We start from the raw sequence: 17,249 nt of genomic DNA on the forward strand, positions 1-17,249 counted from the left end.
TCGCAGAAACTGGCGTGCATCTAGACCCCAAAATAACGAAAATTATTCTGTCTGTTTCTTCTTCTTCTTCTTAGTGTGCAGGATACGTACCACCTTATTCTCAGCCTTCGATAATGGGAATAGTGCGAATAGTATGAATCCTCTCGCCTCAAAAGGCTATAAGCTTATGAAATGTAGAAATAAACTTAATAAGAGCTGCGTATCTTTCACACGAGCTTTGTTGGCAACAGCAACATCCGCTGCATCGACACAGGAAGGACGAGACATGACAGGAGAACGTGACGACAAGGAGATGGCAACCCCCAGCGTATAAACTTTGAAGGCAAACAACGAGAATAAACAAATTTATTAATTTATTTATTTAACATTCCTTAAAACACAGAAGGGCATTAGAAAGCGGGGGGGGGGGAACGAAATACACAACACATAACTGCACTCAATGGTACAGAGTTACAAATAACAGAGAAGAAATAATCTGTGATAAGAATGGGGAGATATGGCAAGAGGATATGTAAAGGCAGCATACAAAATACAAATCATCTATGCTCTCGATACACCGATAGGGAGTGACTTTTTCGGGTTAAATACCTTTCTCAGATTCGGAAGGTAAAAATCGGGCGCTATTTTTAAATATTTAATTCCGGGAGAAATCGGGCGATAATTGTGCCTTCGGGTGTTATCGGGTGTTTTTGTTTCTCCTCTTGTCTATTAAGTCCTTTCCTAATTTCTCTCTCTCTTTTTTTTTTTTTTGTGTGTGTGTTTTTTTTTTTTTTTTTTTTTGCGGGATCGTGACCTTCCAGCGGTAATCCCCGAAGGCATAGACAGTGTTGACACACAAGGGTGTATTGCTGGGAACGTAAGTGACCCATTCCTACATGTGTTGCACTGGGCGACCTTTGTTCGTCTTCAGGGGAGACGTCACTTGAGGATTTCATAGTGACTGGAATTCGGGGAAAAACATAACCGGGTTTAACCCGAAAAAGTTACTCCCTACATATAACGAATAACCACACTTAGCGAAAATAATCAGTTACAGCGGATCTAAACTGATCAGCGTTAACCATTTTAACACTATAGATGTAGGCAGCTTGTTCCATTCTGAAATCGCATGAGGTATGCATGACTTTAAAAATGCAGTTGTTCTTACTTTGGGAAAAACGATATAACAGGGGTGATGTATACGCGGCAGCGGACGGCCTAGTGGACAAAAAGCGATGTCTATCCAAGGCGCACCCACATAATAAAGCTTGTGCAACAGACATATACTTGGACAATCTTACGCCTATAGTCTCCAATAGCTAGATGTTATTGTCTCCCTTCAATGCGGAAATACTGGAGAACCTTGAATAGATGGATGGATGTGATGATGAAGAGTGAATCTGATGATGATGAATAGTGTTGACGACATGGGCTGTTTCCCAGAGATGATCCAAGGGCCAGGGGTATACTTACGATAATCATAACCTTTCGAAACCCATACGGGATTCATCATCACAAATGAAATACCCTGCGACAGAGATAAACGCAGTCAGGAATAGCCTCAAGCATATAGAGCTTACCCGCAATCGTTCGTAAATGGTATTTACGGAGGATAGAACAGAGGCCGCAACGCAGTACAGACACAAAACGACTGCAAATTATGCAGCGCGACTATATACAAAGTGTTTCGGAACCAAAGAAAAGTTGAGTCATAATCCCTCGACGGCAAAGCGAAGGAATGTCATAACCTTAACGAAGGTAACCCTATACTTGAAACTTGAACTCGAAATTAAAACTTGAGGAAACCGGGACTTCTGGAGAACAAGGAACCAGACAGGCGTCATGTTGAGGGAGCCCACTTATTGGTCTATTATAAAACGTCAGCATGGCGTTTCTTGTGGCTTTATCGGCGTCACGTGTTGAAAGCCCTCAACATCTGGATCCGTTTTGCGTATTTTTATTTAAGAAAATCTCTGGAAAACTACTCCGCCATTTTGAATGAGCCAAGTGATGTGCTTATTAGAAACGACTCGTCCGGTGCAATTCGATGACTGTGGATGGCGTAACGCACATGGGAAGACCACCTCGCGTTCTTCATTTCCTTGAGGCGAAAAGGAAATTGAAGTTTGAGCAGCACAAACTAAACTATTCGTAAATTGTTTCATTAAGCGCGATAAGACAAATAGAAGTAAGCGAGCTGTGGCGTGTTCCTTTCATTTTTGTTCTCATCAAAAGCGAAATGGTGTCGTCAGCAAAGGTGTCATTACTGGTGCGCTAAAACGCCCTGCTGAGTGTTGGGGCCATAGCCCAGGCAAAGACAGCAGATATGCAACGCGTGTTATCAAGCACATCCGCGAACTGAATAAAGGCTCCTCGCAGCATGATAAGAGTTTCCCTCTCTGGCCCCGAATATTTCTGAATGGCGTGTCGCTATTCTCTGCCAGACATGTACAAGATACTCAAAAATGTATTTAAGATAAGATAATAAATACTGAGGTCCGAATGTAATTAAGATAGAGTACAAATACATGAAAATTAAAGTAATTAAGATAGAGTACGAAATATTTCAAAAAGTATTTGAAATACAATTAAGATACTATATATCCTTGAACGCAAAAAGTCACCAGTCACTGGTCAATGCGGCATGTCGCCGCTATGTGACATGGATCACCTAAACCCCGCGTACTACGCAAGCCGTCCCTGTGTGATAGGAGTCAACTAAACACAAAGTCTCAAAAAGATGACAAAGGGACACCACATAACTGCACTAAGTATATGTGACCCAGAACAAAGCAAACTTCTAGCAGGTCCCTGCTCGGCGAGGTGAGAATTCGGCGTTACCGCGTCAGGGCACACATAATAGAACCCTGACTCGCAAAGGATTAGTACACACGGGCTAAGATCTATAAATGGAGACTTCCAAGAAAGGGCAACGTCCGGGTCAAGTCCGAAGAATTCAGGAAATTTCCACTGACCAAGCAAGATAATGGAGAGACGACACACAGAAAGTTTGAGAGGAAGATCCAAAATATGTAATTAGAGTATTGAGTAGAAAATACCATAAAATGTATTTTAAATAGAGTACAAATACACAAAACAAAAAGTATTGAGTAGAGTACCAAAATACCGCAAATTGTATTTAAAATACAGTATTTTAAATACAATACTCCAAATACGTACAAGTCTGTTCTCTGCACAGCAGGCCCGTACATACAGTATCACATAGCGTGATTAGCTAGATGTAGTTATACTACCGCATGTAGTTACTCTGCGCGTTAACAGAGCTGAAAGCGAGTCTGTCTCGGTCGACAAGTACAGATGAAAAATGGGGTGGCGGGATCCCGAGAGCGAAAGTTCAGAGGGTGGCTGGGCCCCCTCAGCAAAAACCCACCAGGGGGTGGGGGACTATCCCCTCTGCACCCACCTTCCGACGCCCTACTGACTGTATGTTACATCCCTTGCCCCAAGAAGGCTTGCCCAAGCAACTTGTACCCCGCCACCAAGTTGCTGGCGTCCTCGACGGGGTTCGAACCTGCAACCTTGGGAAGCTGGCACGCTACAAACCGATCCTCCGAGGCCAGTGGTACAAAAGTAATTTAGCAGTAAGCAATAATAGAACCTCATAGGCCAGCGGTCGTCTTGTCTTTGAACTAAGATCCACGCAGCTCATGTATTTTCTTCAGTCGTTCAACAACAAAACGCGTATCCATTTCCCCGCCTATTCATCTCTGCATAGCAGCGAACTGTCGTGCTTTTATAGAAAGAAAGAAGCAGAGAAACGATCAAGAAGGGGTACTCCATGCTCATGGAAAATTGTACAAACCTACGTTACCGTGTTAGCAATAGTAGGGGTCTTTAGGAGTGAAGAGACTAATGCCGTAATAACCGGATTTAAGAATGTCGCAATAATGGTACTAATAATGGTAATGGTACTGTGATGTTACACATAAGGTTTGTCTGCGCACTGTGGCAGGCACTTTTATTACCAAAAACTATAGTTCACCATACAAAAACTAAAGATGATGACGATGAAATGATATGCGATGCAATGACGCTGTGGATTAGCCCTAACGCAGTGGTTCCCAAACTTCCCCGCTTCGCGGCCCATAAAACAATAAACTTTGGTAGTCCCTGAATTGCAAAGATCCTGTCTGCCTGAATTGCCTGAATCCTGCCTGAATTGCGAGTTCATCTTCAAAACGTCTTCAGGGGACCGAATCTGCTCTCCAATACATTCCACACGCTGCGTGTATTCTGTGGCCGTCTCCACTTTATTCCATTTGACGATGTTCAGTTCCTGGTATAGATGATGATAATGATGATTCGGGTTTTCCTGGCGCACGACCGACGAACGCCACAATGGACGAAGACAATGATAACGAACGAGCTAAGAGGATAGGGATTCAGTTACAATAAAATTATACAATCAAAGCATCAAAGGAGATAAAATAAAACCATAAAACTGAGTTAAGAAGTTAAAAACCCATTCAAACGGCAGAAGAACATCATCCCTCAGCAAAAGGGAGAGTTCCCGGTATGGAGCTCTTTGCTTCTCCACGGACTTTCCTCTGTTAACTTGCTCCAATTCTTGCCAGACTACTTTTGCAGTAGTTTAAATTGGTGACATGACTAGTTTGAGAACTGGAGAGAGTCTGAACTATAGTGCGTTGAGTGCCTCGGCGTCATGCTTGTCATAGACTGCCCGTGCATCTCCCGCGTCCCGAGCAAAACCTTCTGTCACCGACCAGATTCCTTTGTCTTGTGATAGACCGTCATCTTGTACTCTCAGGTAGGATGATTACCTAAATCCAGTCGTTCCAGGGAAGACAGCGATGAACCATGGTGTACGTCACCCATCTTCATGGCTTGATTAAGAAACCAAACAAAAACCTTTCAAAGACAAATCGACCCAAACTGTTATTAGTCGTCCACTTCACTGTGCGTTGTGCTGCCTGGGCCCATAGCGTCCTGCAGGGAATAATGTCGTAATGACCTAATTTAAGAATTCCGCCGCGAGAGGAATCAGCCGAGCCTCTGTCTTCGTTGTCGTCTGGCACCGGAACGAGGTAAACCAAAAACGTACCAGGCACTTTTATTCTCAAGCACTAAAGACGATGACGATGAAACGATATGCGATGCAATGACGGTAATGACGATGTGGATTAGCCTAACGCAAAGGCTAACAAGGGTGATGGGGCTAATGAAAGAGCTCGCCGTTCATTAGCCCAACCACCACCACCCTTGTCGACCGCTCCACCACAATGCCATGTCTATAATGTCCGTCGAGATGCCACCCATAGGCCACTTCACCCACGCTATGATGTCCCTTTCATCGTTCTCGTCAAGACCTGTTGTCCTCATCAGTGGCCGTCGTGAAGTCGTTTCCTTCGACAGGCTGAGTTCGGCTTACAATGCTGAAGATGCTCCTGCCCCCGCAGTGCAATCCCCATCATCACTATACCCTCTGCGCCTCCAACCCGAGCCTTGGGAAGCGAACACGACAACGTCTTGTGCACTGGCCCCACCATCTAGTTTCCTCTGCTTCCGCGTGATGCCCTCGCTCAGATTTCGTCTGTCTAGAGGGGGAGCCATTGTAACGACGACGGCGAGGGTCGTTGTGCACGTATTGCGCTTCACGACAGAATATCGCGAAACAAGAATTACTTTGTTACGTGTCGTAATTGATGACACAGAAACCTTAAAACAAATTTCCGCGTCAAACTCTAACGTCAGAGTAGCGAAGGCCTCGTCCGTTCCCATTGGTCCTCAAAGGCACGTGACCTCGCCCGGGGTAGCCTCGCTGTGGGATGTCTATTATTCACGTCGAGACTGGGAGGTACCCGGGTTCGAATCCTGGTGCCGGCTGTGCTGTCTGGGGCTTTTCCTGGGTTTTCCTCAGACGCTTTCAGACGTATGTCGGCACAGTTCCCCTAGAAGTCGGCCCAGGACGCACATTTCCCCAGGGCGTCAGTCGTGACGTTGCCCACATACGTGAGGCCGACAACGGCAAGCCCTTTCACCATCACCACCACCACCACCTATTATTCCTTCTAGCACAGTGTGTCGGAAATTTGCGGCTCACGCCAAAAGAACCTCAGGTAGTCAAAATTATCCGCAGTCCTACACTGCGGAACAATGCAACATATCGCTACACTGCACAGAAAAATCTTACGTGTAACATTACGGTACCATTATTATTCATTTTGCTGTCAAAATTGGAGTACAGGTTCGCATCGACTGTATTTGATATTTGTCCTGCATAACTTGGAGCGAAGCGTCACGACCTTTTCAGGATTTGGCTAATCGCTCTTGTGTGCAACGGCTACAGTCTCGGAGATCAAGGAGTGCACAGGTGGGTAAATATTATGAGTCCGTGACGGTGGGAACGTTGCAACAGGTGCGTAACACAGAATTATTGCTGTTCAATTACACGGAATGTTCTATACTCTCATTATAAGGAAACATAAAACACTCAATATGCATCGACAAGACTAGCTAACCTTGAGCTTACGAGTATGGCATATGTACGGTCATGTGTACGTCTGTGAATAAGGCAACGAATAAGGCATCGATTAAGGCAAGAACCATTGAAGAATATGAATCCATAAGCGCCCCCTCATCAGGCATTCGTCGAAGGCATGTTGAGCAGTTAGGCTCGAAATCTGTTCTTCGCGTTTATCTGGTTAAAACTATATACGAGCCATTAAACCCCATCACTAAATAGCAGTGATGGCCACTAACTACTCCTACAGTAGTTTAACTATAACTACTAACTACTTTGAGACTGAGTAGTTTAACTAGTAGTTCAACTACTTTTCAGAGGAGTAGTTAAAACTACTTCTTTAACTACTGCAATGTAGTTTAACTACATCTATAACTACTTAACGTTGTTCATCAACACCAATTTCTTGTAGTGTTCTTGGACACCTAAATATGAATCACAAGCAATGATAAAGTTTGGCTCAAGCCATTGCTACGATCGCCAAATACAAAGCTTGCGGCGAGATTTCACAGCAAATGAGGGGGGGGGGGGATATGTTTATTAAGAAAAAGAAAGGAAACAGCAAATGAGGCTTTACTAGACAAGCATTACAAGTGAAGATTTAGTATACATGCACGACACAATTGCTCTACACCTCCGTTCTCATCAAACAAGTAGCTCAAGGTAAAAGTCGGAAGCACAATCGTGCCGTGAAGCTTGCGGCAAAATCGGAAGTAGTTGGCACCTTCAGTAACCTAACTACTGTAGTTAACTACTTAAAATAGTAGTTTAACTAGTAGTTGTCACTACATTTCTGCAAGTAGTTGATAACTACTTTTTAACTACAATCAGGTAGTTTAACTAGTAGCTTAACTACATGTAGTTAACTACTGGCCATCACTGCTAAATAGTGTGTCTGCAAAGCATGTGTACGTGTGTGTCGCATTTAATACACAGTCTGAGGTAAACGTACAGGGAAGGACACGTGATCCTTAGGGCACACGCTGGCATTGGCGCTGTTGGTTGTGCATAGTGAAGCTCGTTATGCCGTGAAATGTTCATAATATAAGTCGTCTGCTATTGATATACGTGTGCATCATAAGTCACACTAAAAACATTTCTACCGCTTCGACCTCCGTGTGAACCTCGTTTTCACTGTAGCTTACGTGATGTGTTTCCTATGGTATAAAAGAACGGTCTCCTCACAAGTGTGACTACTGCTGAACTTTCTGGAAGGTAACCGATCATCCTCTAAGTCCCCTTACAGTCACGCATGTACGTGATCTGCCAAAGCTGCATGCTTTGTGCAGCGCCAAAAAATTCCCAAAGCCTCATTTGACCAAGACAAGCACAGCTGCGTCTTGGAGGAGCTTGTAAACCCAACACATCCTCCTGATTGGCTCGGCTCGCGAGCACACATAGTGGCCACCTCCGTGCAGTTCTGCTTTTCCGCTCTTAACGTCGTTCTTCCTACAGTATAGGCTCTTTGCAGAAGGCAGGGGTCCAGAAGGCAAGAGTCTGAAACGGTCTGAAGATGCCTCCCCTATCTGCAGTCGTACTCTTGGGATGTGCCTGCCTGGCAATGTCACAAGCTACGGTTGGAGGTTGGCAGAAGCAGGACCGCGTGTCTCAAAAGTTGTACATGAGCCTGGCTGATTACGTCGTGTCCCGACAAACTGAAGGGCTGCAGTATTACGATGTTGTTGTCGACCTCCTGGAAGTCCAGACTCAGGTAATGCGGAAATGAAAATCGTTCTCTTTGCATAATGTAAAAAACCCCGAGACTAGGGAACACGAAGGGACAGACACAAACACGAAGTCTCAAAAGACTTGAGACTTGACTCTCTTGAGACTTCGTGTTTATGTCTGTCCCTTCGTGTTCCCTAGTCTCGGGTTTTTTTACATTATGCATCATCTTCACCAGCTCGCTTGCTTCCTAGCCATTTTTTCATTGTCATTCTCTTTGTTTGCCTCTATAAGCATTGCCCTCGGGCAAGCGTTGATCTAGAGGCATCAATTACCAAGGTCACGAGTTTTGGCGTGGTACCTTTGCGATGATGGTGTGACGTGGGGGATGGTCGTCATCGTTCATGATTCAAGCTATTTCGAATAGAACTTCGTTGAAGCGTGAGACACTCGTTCGTGCATCCGTCGAGTTCAACTACAGGTGCGCTGCAGCTGTTACACGGTTGGAGTGAGCAAGGAGTGAGCAAGGATTTTTTAGTATAGTAAATGGTAGCGGTGGGGTAGCGGCTTGCCGACGTTGGCCTCACAGCTGTGGGCATCATCAGGACTGTAGCTGAAGATGATAATGAGATGATGTTGGCGGCAAAAAGGTGAGGACGTGAAGTAGTTAGGCTCGGTGGTTTTGGCCGTCTTCAAATTAAAAACCCGAGTTGAACCTGAGTCATTACAGAGGCCTGGCGAAGAAAGCGCCTTGAATTATGGGCCCTCATCGATCTCGCATAGACTGGGGGTGTAAAATGACCCGCAGGATATCGTTCGTGCAACATGCAAGAAATTTTTGGCCAGCCCCTTCGTACGGTACTATCACAGTACCATTATCACACATTACCTTCGTACGCGCAGCGGCCATCTAGTATGTGCTCGATGATTTCAAGCTTACAGCGCTGCCTGCAGTTCGCATCATACACGGCGCCAATTTTGCGAAGTAGCGATCGAGTTAGTAAGCGGTGACACGGTTCTGAGCCCGCGGATCGTTGTTTAGAACTTCCGTGGGATCCCTGGTTCGGACCGACGATTTTCCATAATAATGAGCATGGTAATTAGTTTTACCACAGCTCCCTGTCCAATAGACTAGCGGTTTTCACATGGAGTAACTAAATGACGAATAACGGCATACGGTGTACGAGATGTGGTCGGAGGTCACGTTGTACTGTATCCACGTCCTGTAAGTAGGATTCTATTGGATTTCATAAAACACCCTCAAGTTAGCAGTGATGCAAGCAAGCATTCCAGGCATGAGGGAGGCACGACATGTTTACAGAGTACCAACGTCCACGAAGTTACCAGCCCTTGGATGCACGGGTGTTCCCAGCATTTTTTTCCAAGGGAGGGCGAACAGCTTCCAAGAGGAAGCAAAACCTGCAATCAATAGGCACTGGACAGCAGAATGATGACATTCGAGACCCCTGATACGCGGGGAATCCGATGACTAAGATTCAGATTATTATGACGATATCTGACCGCGACGACCTGCGAGGAAAGCGCTGGCAATTATCACTGCCAGTGATCTTGGAGTTCCAGAGTGGCCTCCCCCCCCCCCCCCCCCCCCACGCTTGTTCCTGTCTCGAAACGCTCATGCTTGGAGGACCCGCTACCTTATGCTAACTTATCGAACTGCGCTTGAACTTAAACCAATTGTTTCTAATTCTTTTCACTGTAATCTTAACATAATGTCTAATTTGATCTCATCGGTTTTGTTGCAGGTCGTTGCTGGAATTAACTACAAAGTGAAGGTGCTGGTGGCACCAACGGATTGCGAAGTCGGAGTGCATGAATACAGCAGAGAACGTTGTCATCCACAAAAGGGCGCTGTAAGTTCCGATAATGAAGTTGAGGCGTCAAGGGCCGACGTACCATTGTTACGGTCTCAGGTCTTTCAGGACCCGCACTATACTTCTACCCACTGCTGCCTCATCGTGTCAGAGAGGGCTTTGAATCGACGCACCCAGAGAGATCTTGTGCTCGTCTCTAAAGGCGTTGAGGATCGGCACCAATCCTCAAACCGTTTGGTGCATCACAGTCGCCATAGTAGCGCAACCCCAGATAACGCACACGACATCGTCGTATCCCCAACTGCTGTGAAGTTAGCAGCATCAAGCCCACAGGTTCCAGACAAGTCGTGCACGCGTGTTATTAGATTTGGATGACCCGCATGCGCGAGAGGATTCTAAGATTGATTGATGATTTCTGTTTCTACGGGCCGGTATGCTCTGTTGAGCATTGCAAGTAGTTAAAAAAACAAACAAGAAAAACTGAGATGGGTGAAAATCCAGCGAACCGGTAGAGCATTACGAAGGTAGTTGCCTCAGGACAGGAGCCAAGACAAGCTCAGCTCCGGACAGGCTCCTGTCCTGAGGCAACTTTCTTCGTAAGAAAAAACTGAGCGGTGTTTATTAGGGTGTTGAGACCATGAGCAACAACGCTAAAACTGAATCCTCAAGAGAGACATCGCTGGGTTCCAGTCGTCTTCAGCGCTTTGTCTTGCGTGGTATGATGGTAAAGGAGAAATTTTCCCTAGGTTGGCACCCCCCCCCCCCTTGACGAAACGTAGGTCGCACACTGCCCCTGACTCAACACCGGACTCAAGAGCAGCACACTTAGTGTTGGACCCTTGTTAAAAAAAGCCCCTCTCTTACAAAATCCCCAGGGGCCCTCTCCACAGGGGTCCGTCCGGATAAGTGAAGGCGGTTGTTCCACATTCCGCAGCGGTTCATAGAATTCCTTCTTCGGATCCGGAAATTGAAGCAACGAAGGCAACCGAAGGCAAACTGCATGGACTGAAACCTGTCCCACTATTTTTCGTTCGTGTAGTGCAGGATACGGAGAAGTGAAGCCCGCGAAAAGGGGGGCCAAGCGTATCCTATAAATTTTATGTCCTTAACGACAATTTCTGTTTCATTTTTGCATCCCTCTTCTTTCAGCCTACTAAGGTCTGCGTCGTACAGTTCAAGGAAGGTTTGCCGAGGTCTCCGGACGCAGGATTATCCTTCACTTCGTATTCATGTGAAGCCGAAAAAGCGCACGTACAAGATATGCGTCATTATTAAAATATGTCCAGAAACTGCTTCCTGAGTAGAATATATTTGATGCACTATTTGTACACCATCCACGAAATCATTGAAATCATTCCCAACTGCATCCCATCGTCTACGAGCCATTCCTGGTAGAGGTTCACTTATGGTTATGTAGTGGACAGCCGAAAAGTGACGGTGTGATGCTTTCGGTGTGACAGCATTTTATAAGAGGAGCCTGACCATTGGACGAAGCCCAGTGATGGCGCATCGTTTCATACAGCCGTTTATCCAGAATCCGATGCCGCGCGGGGGGGGGGGGGGTTGCAGAAAATTGGGGGACGTTATTATATTTACGCCATAACGACTTAACTACATCTATAACTACTTAACGTTGTCCACCAACACCACTCACTTGCAGTGTTCTTGGACACCTAAATATGATTCACAAGCAATAATAAACTTTGGCTCAAGCCATTGCTACGATCGTCAAATACAAAGCTTGCGGCGGGATTCTTTGTGCCTACGCGATAAACTAAGTTGCAGAATTATTTCACAGCAAATGAGGCTTCACTAGACAAGCATTAAAAGAATATTTAGTACACATGCACGACACAATTGCTCTGCACCTCCGTTCTCATCAAACAAGCAGCTCAAGGTAAAAGTCGGAAGCACAATCGTGCCGTGAAGCTTGCGGCAAAATCGGAAGTAGTTGGCGCCTTCAGTAACCTAACTACTGTAGTTAACTACTTAAAATAGTAGTTTAACTAGTAGTTGTCGCTACATTTCTGCAAGTAGTTGATAACTACTTTTTAACTACAATCAGGTAGTTTAACTAGTAGTTTAACTACATGTAGTTAACTACTGGCCATCACTGCTGAACAGTAGGGCCTTCTGTATTCGACAACTCCTGGAGCACCACGAGCTTGGCCTAGAGAAAAGGAGAACACACGGAGGGTGAAAATTAGCCCGGGATCTCGTCGATAATATGAACCTTTGAACGAATAGACACCGTAGTCACAGGACACATTTATTTACGTCAATCTGTCCCATTTAAATCATTAAAACTTGTACGCCTAAAATATGAAAAATTGCAATACGGTAGCGTTTCATTCAGCTTTCTCCTTCCAGGTCTTTCGTGAGCCCTTAGGTCTTACGGCTGATGGTCCCGCAGAGCTCCTGGCCAGCGTTGGCGTCACGCTTCTGCTATTTCTCTGACGTTGCAGACCAAGTTGCATGCTTATATTATATACGAGATTTGTCCAGTGACGTATAGGTGGCGTGATACTGTGTGCAGCGTTATCGGTGTGCCGGTGACGTTCTAACTGAGTCAAAGAAGGTTCAGGTGATGTGTGAAGGGCCTTGATAGTCGTACAGACAGCCGATGAAGGAGGTTGACTGCGGGCCTTTTTTCTTTCCTTCATTTGACAAGTCTTACAAGAGACGACTCCTCGACTTCGAAGCCTTTCTTGCTGCGCCCTGTGTCCTAGACTCGTGTTCGTTGCCTTTGAGGATGGTGTTGAAGTCCTTCCATTTAAGAGTCCCGCTCTTCGTAGGTTCGATCCTGCTGCGACTCTTGAACGAACAGCTTCTTGATGCCCTCTATGATGTCTTGCGCGCCTGTGTCAGCAGTCACCTTCCTGCGTTCGCAAGCAACGTTACCAACGCGTGGTGCAGCCTTCCTTGCCGACGCATTGTGGAGGCTGATATTTGCACTCGCGAAGTACACATAGCAGATGAGAAGGAACCGTAAAATCGCTTGAACTGTAATCAATGAACACGATCATAACCCTTGAAAATGATTTTTAAATTTTTTATATTTCGTATCATGCGTGACTCGTTGCAGTGTTTGCTACTGCAATGTGGCGTCACCTGCCGCGCGAAACATATTTTTGTCCTGGCAAGCGGCATATATCGGTTCATCATTCGTGGAAGATGATGTCGTACGTGTTTTAAATTTGGTGACTGCAAACAAACCAGGGAGTGAAAACAATCCACTAATCACTGTTTTTACGAGGGAAAGGGTATCGTGACTAACCTGTGTTTTGGCCGGAAAGGGCCTTGTTTTGCGACGCCAATTTTTCTTGAATTCCGATCGATTTTCGCAGCCCTTCAAGCACAGTAGACATTGTAGACTCCCGGACTGCAGTCATTGCTCGCATTCAGGTCACAAACCTGCGCAACACAGGTGGAGCAATGTGAAGACCAGTAATATTTCGCTAGGCGGGGGACTCCCTCTACTGCAATGACGTTAACGAATGTTCAGTGAGGCTCTCACAATTGATTGGTCCACACCGGCGCTGACTGCATGGGGTGCCCGAGCCAGCCAGGTGCCGTCCCAGAAATCCATCCAGCTGGAACTCAGGGTGAATGTTCGAGGGATATCTGAAAAAAAAAAAACGAATGCTTCTTGCGATTTGAAAATACAATGACAATCTTATAAAAAAATTTTGGTACGCGACACGGGATCCCAATCTCGACCTCTGTGCATGAAGCGGGCAGGAAGTACATGCCCCGTAGCCTGAAGCGTTTGCGCCGGGAAGAGAGAGAGAGATTATGGGTTTAATGGCACAAAGGCAACAAAGGCCATAGAGCGCCAAAACTACGGGGAGTATGTGAGAGATGATGATGATGTGAGAGAGAGAGTGTGTGGTAGTTAAAAGCTATCTACAGGTATGAGCGATGAGATGGACCAGGATAAGAGAGAGGAGGATGACGATGAGTATGGCAGTTAAAGCTATCTACAAGTGTGAGCGCCGGGAAGGGGGGGAGGAGGGCATTATGCCTCTGCACCCACCCATTGGTTGGTCAGCGCACAATGTGATCATCAGGACTTCTTCAAATTGAGTATTTTGCCATTTCATTTGTGGCACCACTCGAAAATTTGGTCTTACGATATCCACAATCATCCTCTTCCAGAGCGGGGACGACGCGAATGTCCGCTCCGATTAATGCGTCCGCCGAGGAACAAATTATTCAAACGCAATGAATTAAAGTAAACTAACGGTCTTATGCAGGATGTATATAGAATTCACATGGCCGTACCTACTATCATTGGCGCGTACACGGAAGAGCACTGATGAAGCATGGAGGACTGAACGACTGAAGTGCCCGAGCTAGTAGCTTCCTCAGCCCTTTCGGAGCCACCCGTCCTACCTTCCTCATGGCTACGATCCTCAACTTGTTTCGTGCAAGCCACTTTTCCGATTGAGGACAACATCACAGAGGAAGGAAAGTGCAGAGAAGCGTCCCGGAGTGTCCTCAAAGTGTTTTGTGCAAGCGGGCCCACTGGGAAATGGCCCTTAGCCACACAGGGCGATTGGCCAGGAGTTCGTTTTCTACCAATCAAAAGATGGCCGTGAGCCTTGTCCTTTTCCTCGTTCGTTGTCACTTCATGTTTTTGATAGTAACTTCGTGTTCGTTGGCGAACTTGATAAGCACACCATGAATCCTGGATGTGCATGTCACTGATTTCGAACGATGCTAGTACCGAACGGAAATGAGGTACAACGTCAACAGGTTGCTGTTCATCCATAGCACTCGGTTCATATATGAACCGAATCGATATAGCATTTATTTCCCGTTTTTCTGATTAAGACACAAGAAAGAAGAACTTGGGGTTGGGAAACGACCTTGATTTTTTCTACATACGCAACGCTTCCGGAATGCGTGAACAGCGTCCGACAAAGTGCGGAATAGCCACTCGAACTGGCGAAATTCGCCCTTCTAAAAGCCTTCTCAAGAATATAATGTCAATGCTAAACACAAATTTAACCGGTACTGACCCCCCGTCTCATACGTAGATCGTTGGATATCGTGCAGGCCAAAGAGGTACATTACTGATTGGGTTGAAGTTAATTTCTGAAAGCACCGAGTGAATGTTCGATCGCTTTCGCTGGCGAGCACTGCCAGCCCAGAACAACATTCAAAAGCACTGACTTTTTTTTAGATGGGCATTTCTTTAACGTTGCTTCTGGGTCTCGGTGTCCGCGTCGCGTCACGCTGCCTATAAGGCATGCTTCTTTATAGCGGCGCCCGCTGAGTGGGGAGATTTTGCAGATTGGAAGGTCTTTACGATAGCGGGTCCGGGGGCATGATAAGCCAACCACCTGCAGACTTGTACGTATTTGGAGTATTGCATTTAAAATACTGTATTTTAAATACAATTTGCGGTATTTCGGTACTCTACTCAATACTTTTTGTTTTGTGTATTTGTACTCTATTTAAAGTGCATTTTACTCATTTTCTACTCAATTTTCTACTCAATACGCTAATTACATATTTTGGATCTGCCTCTCAAACTACGCTGTGTCTCGCCTCTCATTATCTTGCTTGTTCAGTGAACATTCCTTGAGTCCCTCGGACTTGACCCGGACACTGGCCCTTCTTGAAAGTCTCCATTTAGAGATCTTGCCCCGTGTGTATACTAATCCTTGGGGAGTGAGAGTTCTATTATGTGTACCCTGACCCGGTGACGCAGAATTCTGACCTCGCCGAGCAGGGACCTGCTAGAAGTTTGCATTGTTCTGGGTTATCTCTTGCTTTGTTATGTAGTATCTCTTTGTCGTCTAATGTTTAGATGGGCATTGTAATGATACGTAATCAGGTTGTATTCCGAGGTCGGGGGCGACCTGACATAATATTCTGGGGGGGGAGGGTCATACTGATAAGGCAGAGGCGACAGTGGAGCGTAGGAACTTTTCTTGACGCGAAACAGGAACGAGGAACTGCATGGACAGGCCCCATTGACCCCTTGCCTCGATTTGCAAGGGGAGAGCAAGTATGTCATGACAGACACAAGGTTTACGAACAGAAAAATGGTTCACGGTTAAAACCTGGACCGACCAGGTGTCCGTCGTTGAAGGCTTGTGTTTTCCAGCTTCCTTTCAACCTTTAGACCAGGAACAGCTACGTTACCTTTCTTAATGGACAAGGGAACAACGGCGGATATGATCGGTTTCAAGAAAACATAGTCATGTGATACTTTGGTCACACTTTCGTGGTTCTAGCTTTCATTTTTCCTTTTTGTTTTCTTTGTCTGTAAATAGGGCTGTAGCTGCACCAGACACCCCAGATATACTGTCGTCGAGTCCATTATTGTTTCAAGGGGAGTACATATCCCATGTACATATCGCAAGTTGCCTTTTCTTTGCTCCGCTACCTATATCACGATGGTTCTCTACGCGGTCTGTAATTAAAAAAAAAGAAGCCAGATTTCGCCCAGATGTCGGAAGAGACTGCACACCAAGACTACACATGATACTACACATCACTCAGTACGCTCAGGCTGTCGCTTTATTGGTAAGGAGCTGAGAAGCAATTTTGTTCCTTTGTGAATGACTCCTTACTATCCTGCGAAAAGGCTTTCTCCGCACGTGTTTCACATAACGCATTCGGCTGCTCAGCGACGTGCCAAGTAATATACAGTTCGACACATTTCTTTTTAAAGCAATATTTTGCAGCGACTGGATATATGTGTGAACGTAGGTTTGTGCCAAAGCAGAGGCGTTCACATCTACCGACGTTTACGCTCCTCCGAGACCTTAAAACCGTGACGTCGGTTGTCTACCCTTGTAGCGCTAGCCGTCCGAGGCGTTGCTTTCAGAGAAAGTCGAGCAGCTGTAATCGTCGTCCGTCTGTTGAAGCTGTACGTTGGTAGGCAACTTGTAGAAGACTCCAGGAAAGTATTGCACCGGCACTTCCTTCGTAAGCTCCCTCCTCTTGACTGGGAAATATACCGTCAAGGTGCTGTCGAGAGCCAACGTGCAGTAGACCTTGTTCAGATCACAGAATTCGGGCACCCAATAGCACCTGGTGATCTTCCTGAGGACGTAGCCCTTGCTGTCACGCCGCACACGGTGACCAAGTTGAACGTACACATGTTGACTGATTATGCTCACCCTGAGGTCTTCGATGCGGCAACCTTTGGCATCAAGAGAAAGTCTGAGTTCCCGACCGGGAAGAGGAGAAATGGCATCAGAGTCTGAGTCGATGACTAGGGACAATGAGCAGGACGAGGTCGACACCGCCAT

General features: G+C 46.0%; 2 protein-coding genes across 2 annotated transcripts; one reads left to right on the plus strand and one right to left on the minus strand.

Annotated features, from left to right (window-relative positions):
• The first annotated feature begins 7,802 nt into the window (after positions 1-7,802).
• On the plus strand, positions 7,803-11,271 carry LOC135386215 (cystatin-2-like). Its single transcript, XM_064616030.1, has 3 exons — positions 7,803-8,192; positions 9,910-10,017; positions 11,128-11,271. The coding sequence occupies exons 1-3, from the start codon at positions 7,995-7,997 to the stop codon at positions 11,251-11,253; spliced, it is 432 nt and encodes a 143-aa protein (XP_064472100.1). The 5' UTR covers positions 7,803-7,994; the 3' UTR covers positions 11,254-11,271.
• A 5,525-nt stretch (positions 11,272-16,796) lies between these two features.
• On the minus strand, positions 16,797-17,249 carry LOC135385073 (alpha-crystallin B chain-like). Its single transcript, XM_064614249.1, has one exon. It carries the CDS (start codon positions 17,247-17,249, stop codon positions 16,797-16,799), a length of 453 nt encoding a protein of 150 aa, XP_064470319.1.

The sequence above is a fragment of the Ornithodoros turicata genome, chromosome 2 (genome assembly GCF_037126465.1).
Source record: "Ornithodoros turicata isolate Travis chromosome 2, ASM3712646v1, whole genome shotgun sequence".
Taxonomy (NCBI): domain Eukaryota; kingdom Metazoa; phylum Arthropoda; class Arachnida; order Ixodida; family Argasidae; genus Ornithodoros; species Ornithodoros turicata.

Coding starts and splice junctions, on each gene's coding strand:
- LOC135386215 (XM_064616030.1), top strand. CDS start 7,995: ATGCCTCCCCTATCTGCAGTCGTACTCTTGGGATGTGCCTGCCTGGCA. Junction 8,193..9,909: donor TCCTGGAAGTCCAGACTCAG/GTAATGCGGAAA, acceptor GTTTTGTTGCAG/GTCGTTGCTGGAATTAACTA. Junction 10,018..11,127: donor GTCATCCACAAAAGGGCGCT/GTAAGTTCCGAT, acceptor CTCTTCTTTCAG/CCTACTAAGGTCTGCGTCGT.
- LOC135385073 (XM_064614249.1), bottom strand. CDS start 17,249: ATGGCGGTGTCGACCTCGTCCTGCTCATTGTCCCTAGTCATCGACTCA.